This window comes from Calidris pugnax, unplaced genomic scaffold (assembly GCF_001431845.1).
Source record: "Calidris pugnax isolate Ruff unplaced genomic scaffold, ASM143184v1 scaffold89, whole genome shotgun sequence".
NCBI classification, from domain to species: domain Eukaryota; kingdom Metazoa; phylum Chordata; class Aves; order Charadriiformes; family Scolopacidae; genus Calidris; species Calidris pugnax.
In genome coordinates this window covers 5,091,709-5,112,964 of record NW_015090865.1, presented here as the reverse complement: position 1 = coordinate 5,112,964, position 21,256 = coordinate 5,091,709, and the positions used below count along the sequence as shown (strand labels likewise).

Sequence of the window (21,256 nt, the reverse complement as noted above, 5' to 3'; positions counted from 1 at the left end):
GGTCACAAGCAGGGTGAGGAGAGATATATGGTGAAAACCATTCCCCTTTCCAAGGCTGAATTCAGGGAAAGCCTGGAGCTCTACCATCCAGGATCATAAGCCACAAGAGGCACAACGTGTGAGACATGAAGGACCACATTAATGGTGGTCATCACACACAGCTGGTGGCAATTCTGGTGGTCATCACACACAGCTGATGTCAATTAGGGGGACTTAAAGCAGGGCAGAAAAGATGCTGGACTGAGGAAAGGCTCTGATTTGTTTCCATGCCCTTAAATAGCAAATCTCACAGCTACATGTATTCCAAAAGCATCTTCACTGTAGGTCATAAGTCCCAGCTCAGCCCTTGGAGGAGAGTGCTCATCACTGCCCACAAGACCAGTGGTCACCTCCACCCATGACCACCCCTTTCATCTGCCTTGAAGGATGCACTGGATGAACACCTTCAGCCAGCGATGAAGTCAATGGCAAGAAATGAACACTGGAACTGGCTCCTGCCCCATGGCCACCGACCCAGCTCTGGCCCACGCTCAGCCAGACCTCGCTCCTGGCCCCACAGTAACTTTGGAGAGAACAAAAATTGGTTTGCTTTGAAAAAACAGTCACCAGGTAAATCCTGCCAGACATGATTCAAATGGGAAAGATGCATTATCTCACTCACCAAAGAAATGACACCATAACCAATAAATAGAAACCACAGGGTGTTTATTTTTTTTTGGTTTTTAAAGAACTGGCTGATAAGAAAGCAGAATTCTTTAGAACTGCCAGCTTCAGAATATAATAAAATACAACCAAACAGAAGTAATTCAGAGACCTACACCCACCTACTCTTCTCAAAAGCAAATCTGGAAACTCTGAGCACTGAGATTAGCTATGCCCAGAAATCTATCTGACAAATAACGCTGCAAACTAGGTTTGGCCAGAAAAAAATATTAATAATCTGAAAAAGAAAACAGTTACGACTCCTAGAGCTAGAGTTTTATGTTTCACATGGAGCAAACTCTCTGTAAGAAACAAAATCTTCCAATACCAGAGGGAGTCCTCATGACTGAAGGTAGCAACTCCAGTATTTCACAAGAGTGAAGTTAAAGAACTACACTCAAGATGGACCCACAGAAGTTTCTGCACTGTTCTGCACAAAGGACAGCTTTGTAAAATTCCTGAGAATCAAAATTTCTTACTATTTGTCATAACTGTTTGGGGAATTAAAGCATTTTTGGGATATGAGAGTTAACTCAAAGCTTCCTGCCACCTCTCAGATAACCCACTTGCTTTTCTTCCTACATGAGTTTCCAGGGACAGGGCTGGTGTGCTCCACCAGCTCTGGGCAGAAGTGCTCCAGTGGGACTCGCAGATACTATTACTGGAACAGAAAGACTCAGATGAATTCCATGGAACTCCCCTTCTTGCAGGAAATCTTCAGGGATGTTCAGGCCAAAAGAGTTCACGGGACATGAACACCACATGCTCCACTCATTAACCCTCCCAAAGCACTTCCAAAACCACCTCAAACCTACAGCAAAAGGCCAAAAGCCATGGTTCTAAAGGCAATGAGAGATGGGACCCAGGAAGCACCCCCCCTTACCTGCCCAACTTCTCCTATTCCCAAGCAGTCCCAAGGAGCAGGCTGGAGCCCATATTACACCGAAGATCAACAACATGAATTACATCTGTAAGAACCGGTAACTGGAGAAAAATACTTTTTGTGATCTCAAATCTGCTAATCGGTTTAGCCCCAGGTAGGCAAGCAGCAAACACCCAAAAAGGCATGTGAGAAGGTCTAATCCCACCACGAGGAGAGGGCACGGTGCCCAGCGCTGCCTCCAACCGCGGCCGCAGCTTCATTTTAACCTCCACGAGTTACTATTTTTTGCCCCCAGAATTTATCAAATTTCAGCTTACGCTGTTACCAACAAGGAATAAATGAAGGGCTGCCTTGGCCCTTTTCTCAGCAGAGCCCCCTCTTGCAGACTTCAGAGTTAAGAAGCAAATAAATATCTGAGTCCAAAAATTAAAAAAAATAAATATGAGAAAGCAATTCGGAAAAGAAAATACAGTATCTGGTGTAAGATTATAAAAAGAGGAGAGGACACTTCAGGGTAAAAAGAATAAAGGTCAAATGCATTGCAGAGACTAATATCAACAGTATTTAAATGAAGGCTTTAGAAATTAATATAGTTTTATTGACATCAAAACAAGCCAAGCTAACTATTCCTGTCAATGTTTTTGATAACTTTTTCATTATTAAAGAAAGAAAACCCCTCCCTCCTAGGTATCTGGCGCAGAATATTTCAAAGCCACAATTACTATTCTGCAGGAGAGGCTTCTGTTAAAAACACATTAACAAAAATTAACATTTTGAACCACTCTGAGCAGACGGATGTTAATGATGGTGAGTACATGGCACATGGGACAGTCTGCTCAGTAACACTCATCAGAAATGTCTTCAGTTGAGTTTTTGCCTGTACCAGGGAAGACAAAGTTAGACACTCAATCCTAACTCCTCCAAACCTGTGGGTGGTTGGAGTTCAACACCCAACTCCATCATGGCCACCGACCCAGCTCTGGCCCACGCTCAGCCAGACCTCGCTCCTGGCCCCACAGTAACTTTGGAGAGAACAAAAATTGGTTTGCTTTGAAAAAACAGTCACCAGGTAAATCCTGCCAGACATGATTCAAATGGGAAAGATGCATTATCTCACTCACCAAAGAAATGACACCATAACCAATAAATAGAAACCACTGGGTGTTTATTTTTTTTTGGTTTTTAAAGAACTGGCTGATAAGAAAGCAGAATTCTTTAGAACTGCCAGCTTCAGAATATAATAAAATACAACCAAACAGAAGTAATTCAGAGACCTACACCCACCTACTCTTCTCAAAAGCAAATCTGGAAACTCTGAGCACTGAGATTAGCTATGCCCAGAAATCTATCTGACAAATAACGCTGCAAACTAGGTTTGGCCAGAAAAAAATATTAATAATCTGAAAAAGAAAACAGTTACGACTCCTAGAGCTAGAGTTTTATGTTTCACATGGAGCAAACTCTCTGTAAGAAACAAAATCTTCCAATACCAGAGGGAGTCCTCATGACTGAAGGTAGCAACTCCAGTATTTCACAAGAGTGAAGTTAAAGAACTACACTCAAGATGGACCCACAGAAGTTTCTGCACTGTTCTGCACAAAGGACAGCTTTGTAAAATTCCTGAGAATCAAAATTTCTTACTATTTGTCATAACTGTTTGGGGAATTAAAGCATTTTTGGGATATGAGAGTTAACTCAAAGCTTCCTGCCACCTCTCAGATAACCCACTTGCTTTTCTTCCTACATGAGTTTCCAGGGACAGGGCTGGTGTGCTCCACCAGCTCTGGGCAGAAGTGCTCCAGTGGGACTCGCAGATACTATTACTGGAACAGAAAGACTCAGATGAATTCCATGGAACTCCCCTTCTTGCAGGAAATCTTCAGGGATGTTCAGGCCAAAAGAGTTCACGGGACATGAACACCACATGCTCCACTCATTAACCCTCCCAAAGCACTTCCAAAACCACCTCAAACCTACAGCAAAAGGCCAAAAGCCATGGTTCTAAAGGCAATGAGAGATGGGACCCAGGAAGCACCCCCCCTTACCTGCCCAACTTCTCCTATTCCCAAGCAGTCCCAAGGAGCAGGCTGGAGCCCATATTACACCGAAGATCAACAACATGAATTACATCTGTAAGAACCGGTAACTGGAGAAAAATACTTTTTGTGATCTCAAATCTGCTAATCGGTTTAGCCCCAGGTAGGCAAGCAGCAAACACCCAAAAAGGCATGTGAGAAGGTCTAATCCCACCACGAGGAGAGGGCACGGTGCCCAGCGCTGCCTCCAACCGCGGCCGCAGCTTCATTTTAACCTCCACGAGTTACTATTTTTTGCCCCCAGAATTTATCAAATTTCAGCTTACGCTGTTACCAACAAGGAATAAATGAAGGGCTGCCTTGGCCCTTTTCTCAGCAGAGCCCCCTCTTGCAGACTTCAGAGTTAAGAAGCAAATAAATATCTGAGTCCAAAAATTAAAAAAAATAAATATGAGAAAGCAATTCGGAAAAGAAAATACAGTATCTGGTGTAAGATTATAAAAAGAGGAGAGGACACTTCAGGGTAAAAAGAATAAAGGTCAAATGCATTGCAGAGACTAATATCAACAGTATTTAAATGAAGGCTTTAGAAATTAATATAGTTTTATTGACATCAAAACAAGCCAAGCTAACTATTCCTGTCAATGTTTTTGATAACTTTTTCATTATTAAAGAAAGAAAACCCCTCCCTCCTAGGTATCTGGCGCAGAAAGAAATTAATATAGTTTTATTGACATCAAAACAAGCCAAGCTAACTATTCCTGTCTTAATGTTTTTGATAACTTTTTCATTATTAAGGAAAGAAAGCCCCTCCCTCCTAGGTACCTGGCGCAGAGTATTTCAAAGCCACAATTACTATTCTGCAGGAGAGGCTTCTGTTAAAAACACATTAACAAAAATTAACATTTTGAACCACTCTGAGCAGACGGATGTTAACGATGGTGAGTACACGGCACACGGGACAGTCTGCTCAGTAACACTCATCAGAAATGTTTTCAGTTGAGTTTTTGCCTGTACCGGGGAAGACAAAGTTAGACACTCAATCCTAACTCCTCCAAACCTGTGGGTGGTTGGAGTTCAACACCCAACTCCATCTTTCAGGTCTTCATTTAGATCTCTTGAACCCTCACAGCTGTCCCTAGAGTCAAGAGGAGATGTGAGTGCCCAACAGGTCCAAAAATGAATCCATCTCGAGTCTTTCACCTTCGGGACCCCAATGAGCCACATCACTGCCTCCTACCAGACATCCCAGTCTGGAAAAATTCACATTTAAGAGAGTCCTGTACTCAATTCACACTGCAAACATTTAAATGGAATAACACTAAGGATCAAAGGCAGCTATGAATAAAAGACATTAAAATTTATATCCAAGAGCGCTAACTGGTGTCTGTCATAACAAGGAGGGTCACGTAACAGGAGCTTCACAGTAATGACCAATCCCTTTGACAGAAGATGACAAACAGCAATCAAGCAGTAATTACTGCCCACAACAGCTCCCACTGACCTGGAGCAAGTGAGGAACAATGACCATGGAGGGAAGATTTATCTTTAGAAATATGTATGTGCAAAAAATATGTCTAAAAAAAAATTTTAAAAAAAAAAAAAATCACATTTCTGGCTTGCAGCAGCATCACCAGATCATGAAGCAAACCACCAAAATAACTATAAAGTGCATTTCACCCTTGTGATTACAAAATAAGGCCTGAGCTACACTGCACCACACTGCATACTCCTATGTAAGCTGGCAGATAACTCCCTCTCAGCGTAATTTTTTATGTAGGGTGACATCAAAAGATGTTATGACAGATAAAATGTTCGGTTGGAGCAAGCAACAAGGCTTTAATTAAATGAAAAGACAAAACTTGGAGGAATACAGCATGAAACTGGCACGCTTGTATTTTGTCTGATCAACTGTATTCTGAGTCACCATTTAAAATATTTAACAGCCTGAAGTGTAACTTCAAAATTTTATTTATTTTTTTTTTTTTACTAAAAGAAGTTTTGCTTAATCTGGAAAATCCAGTTCTCGGTGTGACAGATTTTTAGCTTGGAGAGCTCTAAATCAAACGAAGCACTGGGAATATTTAGACCAGGTAAGGTTAGGCTTCCCCATTGGGCCTGAATTGGGAGCCAAGGCTCGGTGTCTTGGCGAAGGAGGCAGCCTCCTAAGGTTGAAAAACCTTTGCTAAAACATACAAGCAAGATAAGGAACACGGTTATTTAAGCATCAAAAGATTTATGACTGAGACCTGAGATTTACATGCAAGTCAACCTCATACCAGCGCAGTATCCCCATGTTCTTCATAGAGCCACAGAATGGTTTGGGTTGGCAGGGACCTTAAAAATCATCTCACTCCAACCCCCTGCCCTGGGCAGGGACACCTCCCACCAGACCAGGTTGCTCCAAGCCCCCTCCAACCTGCCCTTGAACCCCTCCAGGGATGGGGCAGCCACAGCTTCTCCAGGCAACCAGGACCTCACCACCCTCACAAGAAAGAATGTGAACTCTGGGTTTCAGCTCTGAGCTGTACTGGGCAGAACTAGGATGGCAAAAGAGATAGTAAGGATTTATTCTCATTTTCCCTTACAAAGGGGAGACCTTTCCTCTTTCCCCTCCTCCAGCTGCACAGCAAATACCTGGGAAAAAATAAATTAAAATGGTTCATCTGGAAACTAATCTCACTCGAGCCCAGGAGTACTGTCCCTCCTTTGTGAGCACAGGACATCTGACAAGGGTTAGAGAATCCCCAACCTGGACCCTGCACATCCCTCAAACTGAAATCCCCGCTGAGAGCGCCTGCTGTCCCTTTTCCCAAGAAAGAACACAAAACGTTCACAGGAATAAATTCTGCATTTCAAGGAGAAGGTGGAGGAGGTGGTGGAGTCTCCTTCTCTGGAGACATTCAAACCCCGCCTGGAGACGTTCCTGTGCAACCTGCTCTGGGTGGCCCTGCTCTGGCAGGGGGTTGGACTGGGTGATCCCCAGAGGTCCCTTCCAACCCCATGGGATGCTGTGGGAAGCCGAGCACAGGCACAGCACTGATTGTCACTGAGCACAGGTCAGGAGGAGTAAAGGGCCACCCCAGCCTCTGTGGCCATAACCCCACACGTCAGGTTTTATACCAGATGGCACTATGTTTCACAACACATCTGATGCCTTATCCCTACCCAGCTGAGGACACTTCATCAATACAAAGCAATTCCCAAACTTAATACTCATGTTGCCTTCCAGAAGCATAACCACCCTGTCACTGAACCCTGCAGGCAGAGCTCGAGATGCACACTTGTTCTTTCTGCACTGATGATAAAATAGAAAAAAAAAAAAAAATTGAGAGTTCTGGACCTAACCAAGATTTCCCAGAACCAAGTTCAGGTTCTCGCTTCTCCTCCTCCTCCTTTTAAGCCAGATGCTTTATTTTTAGGGAGCTGATGAAGTACGATGCCAACTCACTCTTTTAATAGCTTTCTCCCTCCTCCTTCTTGCTACTTCATCAGTATTCAGAGTACTTCACCACTAAGTACTGAGGGTATAAAGTTGAAACTAATGTTTTTTAAAAATAAAAAAGGTATCGTTATTGACTATAGCAGCATTAATAATGTGCCATAATGCATAGCTAACAAGAAGCACAATCAAGAACATTCAAATCGATTTTTAATATTAAAAAGTACATTAACTGAGACCCATTGGATGCACCAAGTAATCATTCCACCCCACGCTCTTAAGATTGCCTTTTCTACAAAAACAAGATGCTGATTTAGATGAACAGAAAACATGACCCAGAGGCAGATGCCTTGGCATCTCTCTTCTGGTGTGCAGAAGCACAAAGGAAGTGAGTTTTGATGTTCCCTTGCATTTCCAGCATCTCACTGAAGTGATAAACTGGCCCTTGCTATGGTGGGCCAACAGGCAACATCCTCAAAGAAGGCAAAGACAGCACTGCGTTTACCACCGTGCACATGAAGAAAGGACTTTGGTGCTTTTAAGTAACTGAAATTCAAAACAGGCTCTACCTGAAGTCTTTGCAAAATTGACAAAACCTTCAATATTGCTACGCATAAAATGCATCTCATGCCGGGCATGGGAAGGGAGGGAGGAAAAGAGTTAAACGCTGGAGGGGAGGAGGAACTAGTTGAGCTTACGGTCAACGCTGGCAGAAGATCAAATGGGAGTGAACTGGTCATGAGTCAACGTCAGGCCGTGTCATTAGACGGAGGTTCCCCAAGAGATGATAAGTGACCCATGCTGGCAGCGCTGCAGCTCCCCACCCATTCCTGGCTTGATGGGCCTCCAGCTGCACGTCCCTGTCCCTTCCCTTGCGCTGCCGCCCACCTCAGCCCTCTGCCAACAGTTGCAAGGAGTTCAGCAGCTCAAAACCTCAACGCTTTTTTCTGGAATAACCCCTGTCCCTTCCCTTGCGCTGCCGCCCACTTCAGCCCTCTGCCAACAGTTGCAAGGAGCTCAGTTAGCTCAAAACCTCAATGCTTTTGTCTGGAATAGCTCCGTAAATAGCTCGGAGCAACCAGGGAAAACCAGCACGGGCAGAAGAGTGAAGGCAGCAGCACGTGGTCAAGCACATAAGGGCGTTGCAAGGAGTTCAGCAGCTCAAAACCTCAACGCTTTTTTCTGGAATAACTCCGTAAATAGCTCGGAGCAACCAGGGAAAACCAGCAAGTGCAGAAGAGCGAAGGCAGCAGCACATGGCCAAGCACAGCAGGGCAACAGCACCAACTCCAACTCCAACCACCTGCAGCCTTAAGAGAAGATCCCAAATAGAGCACTGCTGTTCAAAACTGTCCTGTCAAACACAGAACCAGGTGCAAACATCCCCAAAATGCAACAAGCTCAACCTTAAAACCAGCTTATGAAAGGGAGTCACATATTAGAGTCACACACACAACATAGGCAAACCCTGAAGTCCTTCCCAATCCAGTGCTCCGGGCTAAAAAAGCACAAATTATGGTCAAAGTCTGCACAGGCACCGATGCTCAACCACAAGCTGGTGCTCAAGTAGGGCATCAAGCTTCCCAAGTGCCTGGGAGCAGCACCTCTTACACAGGTTGGGTAGAAGACTGGTTGTGGATGATGGACACAGCCAGCTCCTTCATCCTTCTGGACCTTCACAGGATAGAGCAGAACCTTTCTGAAAATACCTTTTTGGCCTTCTGCTGCCAGGTGAAAGGCAGCAAGAATGAAGCCCAGCTGTATCTGCATGAGGATTTTAATAAAACCAATCCACACCACACTCATCTTAGCTCCATGGGAAGACGCTGACGCATCAGTCCCCTGCTCCAAGCTTCTCCCTTCCCACTGCAGCAGGTCTCTATTGCGCTGAACAGCATTTTGCACAGAGGGTGTCTTTTAGTAAGCCTTTCTATAGCAGTAAGCTTAATGTCACAGCTATATTTTAATAGTCATTTCAATGACTATAAAAATTAAGTTCAACACAATAAAACTGCTATCACACCACTGCGGAAATAGTTAGCAAAAAAACGACCCCTGCAAGACACTATTCCCTGCAATATAGAGCTGATGATGCAGAGCAAAAAGCCTAAAGCAAAGGGAAAATGGGGCAGTGGGAAGAAGCTTTCATTTCCTACTGTTCTTCCTCCTCAGCATTTCTACAAGGGAAAACAAAATCAGAATTCCTCCGCTGCTTTCTCAGGAAACTTATGGAGTGAGGGAGAGAGGAGAACAGGTTTTAGGCTTTTAAAAACACATCAAAATTTACTCCGGAAACTTATGGAGTGAGGGAGAGAGGAGAAAGGGTTTTAGGCTTTTCACACATCAAACCTTACTCAATTTATTTTGACTTGCCATCACCTTATTTGTCTCTCAGTCCTTCAAGCTGCCTCCAAGAGCAAGAACTACAGAGAAAAGAGCATGGATCTGGAGTCAAATAACCCCCGAGGAACTTGTCCTGCTTTCTTAGAAATAACAATCAGAGAGAAGAATTACCCGCTAAGAGCCACAGTTTGATCCACCAACACTTGCTCTTTCCTACAACAACTAGGCTATTGCAGAAATAGGAAATCAGTGATATTTTTCCTGAAGTTGCATCTTATTGCCAGAATTAATGTCAAAACGTAACCATGGAAGCGAGTCAAACAGCACTGAATGCATTAAAAGATAAGAGCGGCATTTTGCAAAAACAGGGAAAAATTGTTTTTCTCCAGACCAGTAAGAAATCACATGCCTCGTGCCACTTCCAGAGGAGCGACAGAGTTGGCTGGGCAACCAGCCTCAACAAAGAGCCACTGTCCAGCTCCCTCCGGGCTCATCATCAACCCCTTCCACTAGAAACAAGGTTTCCCTACAGCGCTCTCACAGGGAGCTCGTCCCCTGACAAACTCCGTGTTTCCCACCAAAAAGTGAATCCTTGGAATCCCTACTAATTTTTACATTTGTTCAGGAAGAAACAGAGAGAAGGAAACGTAACTGATATGGCATTCCTAGTCTTTAAAAGCCCAGCATCACATTTTGCTCTCTCCATAAATCAAAAAACCATTGGTTATTTCTCAACTATTTGAGTTATTCAGCATTTTCAGGACCTCTACTTCAAACCAAAACTATTAAAAAAGCCAAACAAACGATAGCTACCACATTGTACACTTAATTCAAGTTCCAGTATCCAGCAAAACAGCTCATTTTTAATATGTAAATCAAAAGACATTTGCTCTGGCTAAGTTTGGTGAAAACATCCTACAAGACACCCAGACCACTGCGCAGCCCACAGCCTGTCAAAAGGCTGGGGAGAGCATTTGTGCCATTTTCCTGTAGAAATCCAACTTTCTCCTCTCCAAAGGTGCCTCCAGTGTTCTAGAGAAAAACATGTTAAACTGTAAAAATGTTTCTTGGCCCATCAGTGTCCCAGGAACAAGACCATGTTGCTGCTTGTAAAGGTCAGAACAGAAACACCTGCAATGTGCAGATGCAGTAAGTGGGGAAACATGATGGTAGAACCCAAGGCTTCTCTAGTGTTCACCAATATCTTACTTTTTACTAAATTTACTCAGTCCTTTCTCAACACCATCATCATCCTCCCCACTTTATCAATACTTGAGCTGGCATTCAATTATTCTGTTTCCCCTCTGCAAAACTATTTTATATTTCCCACATTCCTCATGTAAATGTTATAGAAGAGACACTATTATACAAACACAACACACAAACTCCTAATCTTAGAGTTTATATCTTGATGTAAGAACAGCTCCCCGATCAGCACACCATGTTATAGATGGTATCACACTGGATTGTAAAAGCCTACACAGTTATCCCAATATTTCAGATATTCAAGCCTTAATAGTACTAAAGCTTCTTCCAGAGTTCAACTGAGAACACATTCACCTTCCTGTGCTCCAGCTGCAGAGACCAGCAACTGCTGCATTAAGCCCAAACTCTACTTTCTGTGTTTAAGGCACAAATCTGAACCAGTTAAATCACTCGGTTATCACAGTTCAGTAAATAAACAGAGGCCTCTTTTGCAGCAAAAGTGCTTGATAAAAATCTGTTAATAAATCATTTCAGGAATACATTCAACCAGAAAAATCAAACACAAGCTTGAACCCACACAAAACTTCTAAAAATGTAAACAGCACCGCAACTGACTAATTCTCTCAAGCCTTTATTAAAAAGTGCTTATCTGGCTATATCCAGTCCACTGCTTCGTTTTTCAGGAATAAGAATTCCCACAGAGCTCGAAGCGAGCTACTTTAGGCACTCCTCAAAGGCTCACTGGCATCTCAAGGAAGTTTTACATTCAACCAGAAAAATCAAACACAAGCTTGAACCCACACAAAACTTCTAAAAATGTAAACAGCACCGCAACTGACTAATTCTCTCAAGCCTTTATTAAAAAGTGCTTATCTGGCTATATCCAGTCCACTGCTTCGTTTTTCAGGAATAAGAATTCCCACAGAGCTCGAAGCGAGCTACGTTAGGCACTCCTCAAAGACTCACTTGCATCTCAAGGAAGTTTCTTTCCCAAATAAAACCTTGCTAATGGGACACTCTCCCCATTACCTGGGCAGCGTACACTGACTAACCGAGTAACTCCCCATCCCTGCAGCAGGCAGATTACAAGGCAGCACTGGTTTAATGAAGGATTGGTTATAATCACATTAAGATTTGCACATGTGCTACTGGTATCAACATCCCAGCAGCACAATTCACCGAGAATCACAGAATCCCATGGGGTTGGAAGGGACCTCTGGAGATCATCCAGTCCAACCCCCTGCCAGAGCAGGTCCACCCAGAGCAGGTCCCACAGGAACGTGTCCAGGAGGGTTTGAATGTCTCCAGAGAAGGAGACCCCACCACCTCCCTGGGCAGCCTCTTCCAGGGCTCTGCCACCCTCAAAGTAAAGAAGTTCCTCCTCATATTTAGGGGAAACTTTTATATTCAAGTTTGTGCCCATTTCCTCTTGTCCTGTCCCTGGGCACCACTGAAAAAAGACTGGCCCCGTCCTCTTGACACCAATCCTGTAAGTATTGATAGGCTTTGATCATATCCTCCCTCAGTCTTCTCCAGACTAAAAAGACCCAAGTCCCTCAGCCTCTCCTCATAAGAAAGATGCTCCAGATCTCTGTAGCCCTCTGCTGCCCTTCTCCAGCAGCTCCCTGTCCTTCTGGAACTGGGGAGCCCAGAACTGGTCCCAGTGCTCCAGATGGGGTCTCATCAGGGCAGCACAGAGGGATGACCTCTCTCGACCTGCTGGTCACACTCGTCCTGATGCCCCCCAGGATGCCCTTGGCCTTCTTGGCCACCAGGGCCCATTGCTGGCTCACGGGCATCCTGTTGTCCACCAGGACTCCCAGGTCTTTCTCCTCAGAGCTGCTCTCCAGCAGGTCACCCCCAACCTGTCCTGGTGCAGGGGGTTATTCCTCCCCAGGTGCAGGACCCTACACACAACACTCAGCGTTAAAGCGATCCAATCTAACGTAATGCAGATGTCTCTATTATCCAGATAAATGTCTAAACGCATTTTTTTTTAATCCTTTTAGACTCTTAGTTACAGAGAAACATTCAAGAACAAAACCAACAAATAAACAAAGTGTAATATAATAAATACCGAAAGAATATTTGGCTCTCCATCAAAAGTTGGAGTTGGGTTTTGTCCCGTTTGACTCACACACTATGGAAACTACTGCCTAAGAAATACCTCTGCGCCACAGAAATATCTGTTCTCATCTCCAGCCGCTTAACTCGTGAGCAAGAACAACTGTTTTCTCACCAGAAAAGCTCAGTAACTGAAAACTCTGGGAAAGGGATCTTTATCTACTGCTTCGATCCCTTCCAGCGCCTCGTCATATGTCACTAAGCTCATTTTAAAAAGAAATCAGTGCGACCCACTGGGTCTGTGTCCTACAGGAATTCTGAGCTGCACTTCTGCTCACGGCTGCCCATCACCTGGGAGGTCCAGGAGAAAAAAGTTGGTCTTCTCTATGCCCACCCACCAGCGAGCAGCATCAGAAGAGACACAAAAAAAGCACAGAAGAGACCTGACAAGGTCACACAGGGGTAGGAGCCAGAGTGTCAGAAGCAAGAGGCACTGCTGACAGGCTGTCGAGGAGGGAGGCAGAGTCAGATACTGCCACAGCAAAGACATACCTTCCACAGAGCAACTCTGATTTGAAACAGAAGCCCAACTACCTCCAAAACTATTAAAAACCCACAAACCACTTCTTTTTTAAACCAACTTACTAAAAACACTATCAGTCAAACCATCACTTTAGTTACACCACTAACCCCGGGAATTGGAAATTTCACAGAGATCGTGCCACAGAAGCAAAAAAAACCTAACAAAAAAAGCCCACATCCAACCCCAAAACCACACCAGCCTTAAGGGAGGGGAAGAAAAAAAAAAAACAAACAGGTCTCCCAAGTCTATTCCGCCTAAAATTCTTGGTCAAAGAAGCATCAGGAAGGCTATGGATTGATGGAAACACAACCAACGTTTCCCATCAAAGTGAGGGGTGGAACAGGTGAGTAGGAAGGAAGAAATTCCATTAAGAACAAGACGATGGGTGATGCCTGCAGAAAACTGGTGTCTAAGGATAAAATATGAGAAATAAAGAAAAGAGCTTGGGAATCTCTAAAAATTAAGAAGCATATGATAGATTAAAAAACAAAGAAGGGAAAATAACCAAGTAGCGAGAAAGCTTTTGTGTATAATCACATTTTCCCCAAAAGATCCAAAGCACCACGTTGCTATCCATGGAGCCCAAAGCCACCAGGCCACCCAGCAGCCAAGGCCAGACACCAGGCAACACCACCACCACCTCCCAGCAGAGAGAGCACACCACAGCCTTGAATATAAGCATTATTTTCTACATATCTGAGTTATGAATGAGCCATAGATTGTCTGACACAGAACAGCAGAAATAGTAACATGCTCCCGCGAGAGCCCAAAGCAAGCAGAAAAAATAAATAAAAGAGGAGGACAAGATTTTCATCCCCAGGCTGTATGGCAAGGCAGAAGCAAGGATGGAGGGAATTCCTGCCCACCAAACTACGCCAGTCTCCACAGCAGTTAAGGAGGGAGGAACCGCAGGTTTGGTCCCTTCTTTGAGTCCATTGACTGACAGGTCAAATCAAACAAGAGGCAGTGAACAAACCCTCTTTTAGCTCTTTCCATCACTTTAATAAACAGTAATAATTAAAGGTAAAATCTTCACTTCTTGCCATCATGACTTTTTTATTCTTATGATCATATTTTGGGAGAATAACCTTAAGTTTAGTCAAGAGAAAGTTTAAAGGTTCCCACAGACCCTTATCTATAACTTTCCTGACCCAAGCGACTCGCTTAACCGTATCTCTTAGTCATTACAACTGCAGTGCAACAGGGGACAGTATTTATAGGACATTCCAAGTCACTGCCTTGATAATCCACAGTCATTTCAGGGTCACGATCTGTTCACTGGAGTCATATGCACAGCAGATTTTTTTTTGTGAAAGCAAGCATCCCTTTAAATTGTTCACCATCTGTGTCAAGACTTGGAAACTCAAATTATCATCAGCTACTTCCATCTGGCTCAGCGTTGAGATATTTCCTGTATCAGGGTCCGCTACAGGAATACTTTTTACATTACCACTGCCATCATCTCACTTCATCTCTGATACTTGGCCCTCCCGACAGACAATACTATACACACACCACGCTGAAGCAGAAGTAACTCCTCAACGAAAGCACCCAACTCTGTTCACTGAACCATTCCCTGTGGCCAACATTTTTTCCTGCAGAGCAGCTGGCAGGATGGGGAGGATGCTAAAGGCGAAGGCAGGAGCTGGGAGGCAGGCATGCTACTGGAGATATAGTCAAAGCAGAGCTTCCTGTACTCCTGCCACCTTCCAACAAGCCCCTTTAGCCCTACACAGCGAAGGCAGGAGCTGGGAGGCAGGCATGCTGCTGGAGATATGGTCAAAGCAGAGCTTTCCATGATCCTGTATTCCTGCTGCCTTCCAACAACCCCCTTTAGCCCTACACGAGGACCACAGGCACCATCAGCACCAGGGTTTGCCATCTTACTTCTAAAATTTTTATTTATTTTTTTTTTATTCCATTCATGGAAGTTTGGAAAGCCCTCCTCTACTAACAGAGCACAGTTGAAGGTCTTAAGCGTTAGGTCTGGGTACTGCCCGGCATCATCAACTCCTTGCTTGGGAGCAGCAACCTCCTCCTGGGACCCACGGGCTATTCAGCCACCTTCCCTAAACATGTGTTATTTCATTCCGCTCAACTTCAAACCAAGTGATGTCAGTATTTCCGTGCTTTGTTTGGAGAAGCAGGAGCAGGCAGGCAGAATAAACACAAACACCCAAGGCTGGGCTTCCAAAAGGTATCTGGATGCTCGAAGCAGCTTCACAAAGCTCTGCCAGCAACCAGGTAGGTTGCTCACCCCATCAAGCCACAAGGCTCCTCCATGAGGAAGATAATTCTTCATGATGCCACCACACACAGGACTCCTCAGGGACTCCTAAGTTCCAACAGCACCTTCCTGAAATTCCTGCACCTTGCTCAGCACCCGAGCTGCTCAGGCAGGTTTTCAAGCTCAACATTGATTAATTTGTGTAGTATAAACATTGCAGTGACTAGAGATGTGCAGAACAGAGTGCCATAAGAAACCAAGTGCCTACAGGCATATACACCAAATTATGCCCACTTTTACTTCCATTTGTGTTCATAAATTACACAGCAAACCCTATATTTGCTCATTGCTTGTATTTTCTATTGGGTAATACAAAGACATTTTGCAACTCCCAACACCCCGTGGTAAAATCAGCCACACAAAGCTCTGAAAACATGTTATAAAAAGGTCTGTGCTAGAATAATATAAACAGTACTCAAAATAAAGCAGAAGTGCTAAGAAGTATTATTAAAAAAAAAACCAAACAAATTCAAGTATCTTGGCCAATAGTTACTTTAGTTATTCATCCATCTGTTTGTTTTGTTATGAATATGGATACATGATTACACATAATAGTTCTCAATGTAATTATTTCAGTTTAGTTACAAAGCTATATGGAGCGGAAAAATATTTCCGGAGATATTTCATATTTTGCTGATGAAACTGAAATTCGGCAACTGCTGCTTCGTGTATTACAAGTCTTTACATCAGAAATCAGATTTAATGCACAAATTACATAAATAAGGGAAGATAAATAATACTATAAATATATAAATGTTTTCACAACTATAGCCTGAAAATGCAGATAAAGAATTACCTCTTTTTGAATATTCTTCTGGTTTAGACAGGGAATGATTTCAATTCCCAACCCCCCTACAAGCTAAAGGAGGAGAGTATTCCGGTAACTCATTAAGGAATTCATTAAAGTGTTATTCAGAAAATGACTATTGTTAGAATAGCCTTGGGATTTACCACAGGCCAGAAAACAGAATTTAAAAAGTTTTTTTACAAAAAAAAAAAAAGAAGATATGCTAATTTTTCAGTGGTCCATCTCCCTTTCAAAGAAAGCCCGTGAAGAAGAGCAGCCCATGCATTTCACAGAGACAGTGAGTGGCCACCACTGATTGCTTTGTGAACATTTCAGACCTGGAGTAAGCAGAAGAGGAGAGGTAAGACTGACATCATTAATGGAGTAAATACCTTAAAACTGGATTAGCACTAGTTCCTCATTTGAGCTTCAATTCATTAATATAAGTCAGCTTTCAGCTATTTATCTGAAGTTGGACACATCTATGGGTATTTAACAAGACGTATTGGATTTCAGTCCTGAAGGACTACTAAAGGATTAGACAAAGCATATCCTGCATGTGCTCTACAGCCAATACTGGACAAACTCCAGAAACACAAATATTTCAAAGAAAAAAAATATTGTAATGCTTATGCCTGTAGTTGCAAGCTGATGGAAAGCCTTCCCGGAGATGCTGGTTTGACTCTCACTTGCATCCAGTTTACTTTCCCCTTCCCTTAAAGCTTTGTCTATACCTTCTTCATCAAGGTTTGCATTTATGAAGCTGTCTAAAGGCAGGAGCACTTTGCCTGCAAGGTAGAGCCTGCACTGGCTTACTGGTCATGGCACGGGCACGATTATCCATGTTTTCCAGTGACTCATCAGGAATAGCAGAGGAAAGCAGAGTCAGCATCCTGAAAATTAACAGGATCTCAGAGAATGCAAACCCCATAGCCAGGAAGTTCTCCTTCTCCATCTGACCATGCTCGGACATGCCTGGCACTATTTTTCTATTTCCCCATTTATTAAAAAAAAAAAAAAAAAACAATAACCAGATTAAACTATCACAGCAGTGATTAACTACTCCATATCTGTACATAATTTTGAAGACTGTATTTGTGGTAACCGTAGTAGCTCCAGTTCTACCTCTTATTGCAGCTTTAAGTCCAAAGGAATAGGGTCAAACGGCAGCAGAAGCCAAGAGGATCTGGAAGGCACTAAAGCCACTTTCCCAGAAGCACTATTCATGCTCGCAGACTTCCCAAAGCAGCTCATCACATCTCCTCTCCACCAGCGAAAGGAAGAACACCAAAATTACAATTTTCGCACCGCGCTAAAAGCAGGAAATATGAGACTGAGCAGCCACTCGGGACACGGAGGGTACGGAGGAGACATAAGCAGCTTCTGGGGCTCCCTGAAAGCCTCTCGTGTGCCTTCCAAGAAAGCTGCTCACCCAGGTGACCGTCTCACCACCACCACAGCCTCCCCACCGCCTCGGCGAGAGATGAAATACAGAGCCAGGCACCAAGAGGAAGGAGAAGGATACGCCACATTGGGAGGGGAGAAAAGCTACTTCAATTAAGCTGATCGTTTTCCTGTTTCGGATGGTTCCCCGTACGTTAATCTAATAACTGTATTATCCCATTATACCCACACCCATCCCTCATCCAACCTCCCCGCACGCCGAGCCCCGAATTCTCTCAGGAAGCGGAGCTGAGTCACGCTCACAACTGCCTGCTGAGATAATGCCTCTGCACTTCGAGGCAGCATTCCTCATTTTAAGGCAATAAATTCAGTTTACACATGTGCTGGACATCAGCATCACCTGCAAACCCCACCGTGCAGGGTGGGAAGGGGTCAGCGGGAGGAGCTTTCCTTAACACACCTGTATCCTATCACAGTTTCAGCACAGGTGCCTTGCAGTAATTTATTCTGACCTCATCACAGCCAGCAAACTTTTGGGACTTGAGATGTTAAGAAGGCTCAGTTGTGCATGGGAACACACTAGTCAAGAGAAGGGAAAAAGTATATGTATGTATCACATAAACACACATGCATATGTTATATATACACAATTTATGTATATATACACACACGTATGTATACACACACACATTTCTGAGCTCCCACAACTGCAGCATAAGTAACATAACCCACAACCAGAGATACTTTTCTGTTATTTCTGCTTCAGTAAAGCACACACACTAAGCATATTATATGCATATGACTAAGATGCAGTTCTATTAACAATCCAATTAACATCAATCAATTAACAGTTCAATTAAATGGAAAGAGGCAGATGTTTCTGTTCCACTGTAAGACTTCAGGACTGGCCACAGTAAATCCTTAGGAACAAAAATATTCCTTTATTAGCGTGTTCACCTTAACAGTGCCTTCTCCATTTCTGTTTGGGACTATGTATCTGCTACTTCAATTCTCCACAACCTGGAAGTTTCACAAGCAAGTTTTTTAACAACACAGAGATGTGTAAAACACGTGCATCCAAACTGAATATCCACCTTCTTAAGGAGGAAATGCAGCAACACCAAAAAGCAGCCACCCCTCCCAAAGCAGCATCTAACAGCACAGCACGGGCCAGTGAATCGCAACGTTCAATTAGCTCTAAATCTGATTTTATCTCCTTGCAACACCACCTCTACTTTCCACTCTCACACCCCTGCAGTTCAGCAAAGGAATACCCTAATTTTGCTGAGGATCACTCCTCCCAGCTAACTTGCAGGGAAAGGAAAAGAAACTTACCATAGAAAAACAAACCTATTATAAAACCGTAACAAACTTCTCTCCAGAGCAGCGGGTGCAAACAAAACCCACTAACCGAGCACCAATTGAGCACATAATCCTGTGCTTTTTGAAACTGTGAAACACTTTTTTTTCCTTAAATTACATTGCAGTCTTATTCCCTTACTACACATACAATTTCCCACACTGGATATCCAAATACACTTAAAGTGTATTTTAAAATACTCAGTTTATTCCATGTTTCTTCTTCTCTCACCCTTTCCAAATCACTTCCAAGACAACAATTCCTGGAAACCCAGGTTGGGGAAATCCCTTTTGCCACAGTGTTGGACACGAGCTCCAATAAAAGAGGAACTTGCTTTTGAGTGTCACTGATTTATAACACCAGTGTAGACGATCTTCTCGTTCCAGTCTTTCAGAAATACCCTACCTGAAGCAGGTATTTTGAAAAACTTAATGAGTGGCTGCCACCTGTAGCATTTCTGCTTTCTTATATTAATCCTGCATCCTCAGTGCTGGCATTTCCCCCAGCTCTCACACAGAGTAACTGGCCATCTAGGATTTGCCAGCCATTTAAAAGTCATGCTCTCTTTTTCTAGGGATGTACACCCAGAATTTTAAATCAATTCCTAAAACTCACTTGGGCTCAGAAACACCCTTCTTCCTGCTTACATTGTTTATACAGGCTTAGCTGGGACTATATACGAAAAGTAAATTGTTCTTCACAACCAGTAGAGTCCAAGAATGGTGGTAGACACTGAACTTTGTATTTCCAAATTGAATAGTCAGATTTATTATTTCCTTCCCCAAGACAAACGCTCTCACTCATGCCAGGAAAGCCTTCTTCTCCATAACCCCTAAAAACCGCTTCCCATCAAAACAAAACATCTTCAGCATCAGGACGGGCCCTCTCGGCGCAACACTGCCCAAAAACCACACCAGAGTTTGGTTCCGTTTAATTAAAAGCGGAGAGGTTTGAACTCCAGAGAACAATCCCCCTCTGTTTGCGAGGGACGGAAGAGGCAGAGTACGAAATGGATCCCCAGGCAGCAGCGAGCAGGGGGGGAACCCCTCATCTGTATGAAAATCACACTCCCCGCACAACGAAGAGCCTTTTCCCTCGGTGGCCTTAAACCCGAGGCAGAGCCTTTTCCCTCGGTGGCCTCAAACCCAGCCTCTCCCGGGGGAAGGGGGGGGACACAGGAGATGGGGGGAGCATCCCCACGGCGCTGGGTGGGCTGCCCGGCTCCCCCCGAGGGTCCCGCACCGGGAGCGTATCCTGTTTAGGGGCCAGCAGGGAAGAGAAAGAAAACAAAAAAAAGAACGATAAAAAAGAAACAGACGTCAAAATAACTCAAAGCCCTCTTCTACTCAGACCAAGTAGCACTCGGGAAGAATAAAAGACATCCAGGAAAAAAAGAAAAACCGACTTTTTTCACGCGAGGACGGCTCGGGCGCAGGTTGCCCGGCGCTTCCAGCCAAGTTCCTAAACTTTCCCGCAGCGGAGCCCGGCGGGGAGCGGGGGCCGCCGGCAGAACCCCCCGCTCCTTCCCGGCCACGCCGTTCCCTCGGGCGGTGGGGAAACCGGCGGGCGCTGCCGCCCGGGGAAGCGCGGCCCCGGCCCGGGGAGCGGAGCGGGGCCGCCGCCGGAGACCGGCTCCGGGAGAGCCCGGGCGGGATGGGGGGGAGAGGAAGGCCCGCGGCTGGGGGTTCCCCGCGGGCAGGCGGAGCGCAACAGGCGGGAGCGGGGCCGGGAGGGTCCTCACCTACGCCGTATTTTTCCTCCCTTTTGGTGGGAACCCAGCGGGTCATGGCGCTGGGGGGTGGCCGGACCGGGCGGGGGATGCGAGAGCCCCGCTCTTACGCCGCCATTTTCCAACCGCGGGACGGGAAAAGTTTCTCCCGACGGCGGAGTCATGTGGTGCGGGCGGAGCCAGCGGCCTGGAGCCCCGGCCGGCCCGGCCCGGCCGCGGGGGAGGCGGGCGATGGCGGGACGAGGAGCCCCGCTTGGCCAGCGGCGGGAGGAGAGCGGGCAGTCCCCGGGGTGCTGAGGGGGGCAGCGGGCAGCCTGCTTTATGGGGTCCCGGGGTGCTGAGGGGGCGGCGGGCAGCCCGTCTCAGGGGGTCCCCGGGGTGCTGAGCAGGACGGCGGGCAGCTTGCTTCAAGGGGTCCCCGTCCCCGGGG

The 21,256-nt window shown here is 44.9% G+C and overlaps 1 protein-coding gene across 1 annotated transcript in view; it reads right to left on the bottom strand.

The window, feature by feature from the left end:
* The window catches only part of DOCK1 (dedicator of cytokinesis 1), a 294,524-nt gene extending 273,558 nt beyond the window's left edge, over positions 1 to 20,966 (bottom strand). Inside the window, exon 1 of the mRNA XM_014945313.1 lies at positions 20,839 to 20,966. Coding sequence (XP_014800799.1) covers positions 20,839 to 20,884 — 46 coding nt within the window. The 5' untranslated portion in view covers positions 20,885 to 20,966. The remainder of the gene's footprint in view (positions 1 to 20,838) is intronic.
* Positions 20,967 to 21,256: the final 290 nt, after the last annotated feature.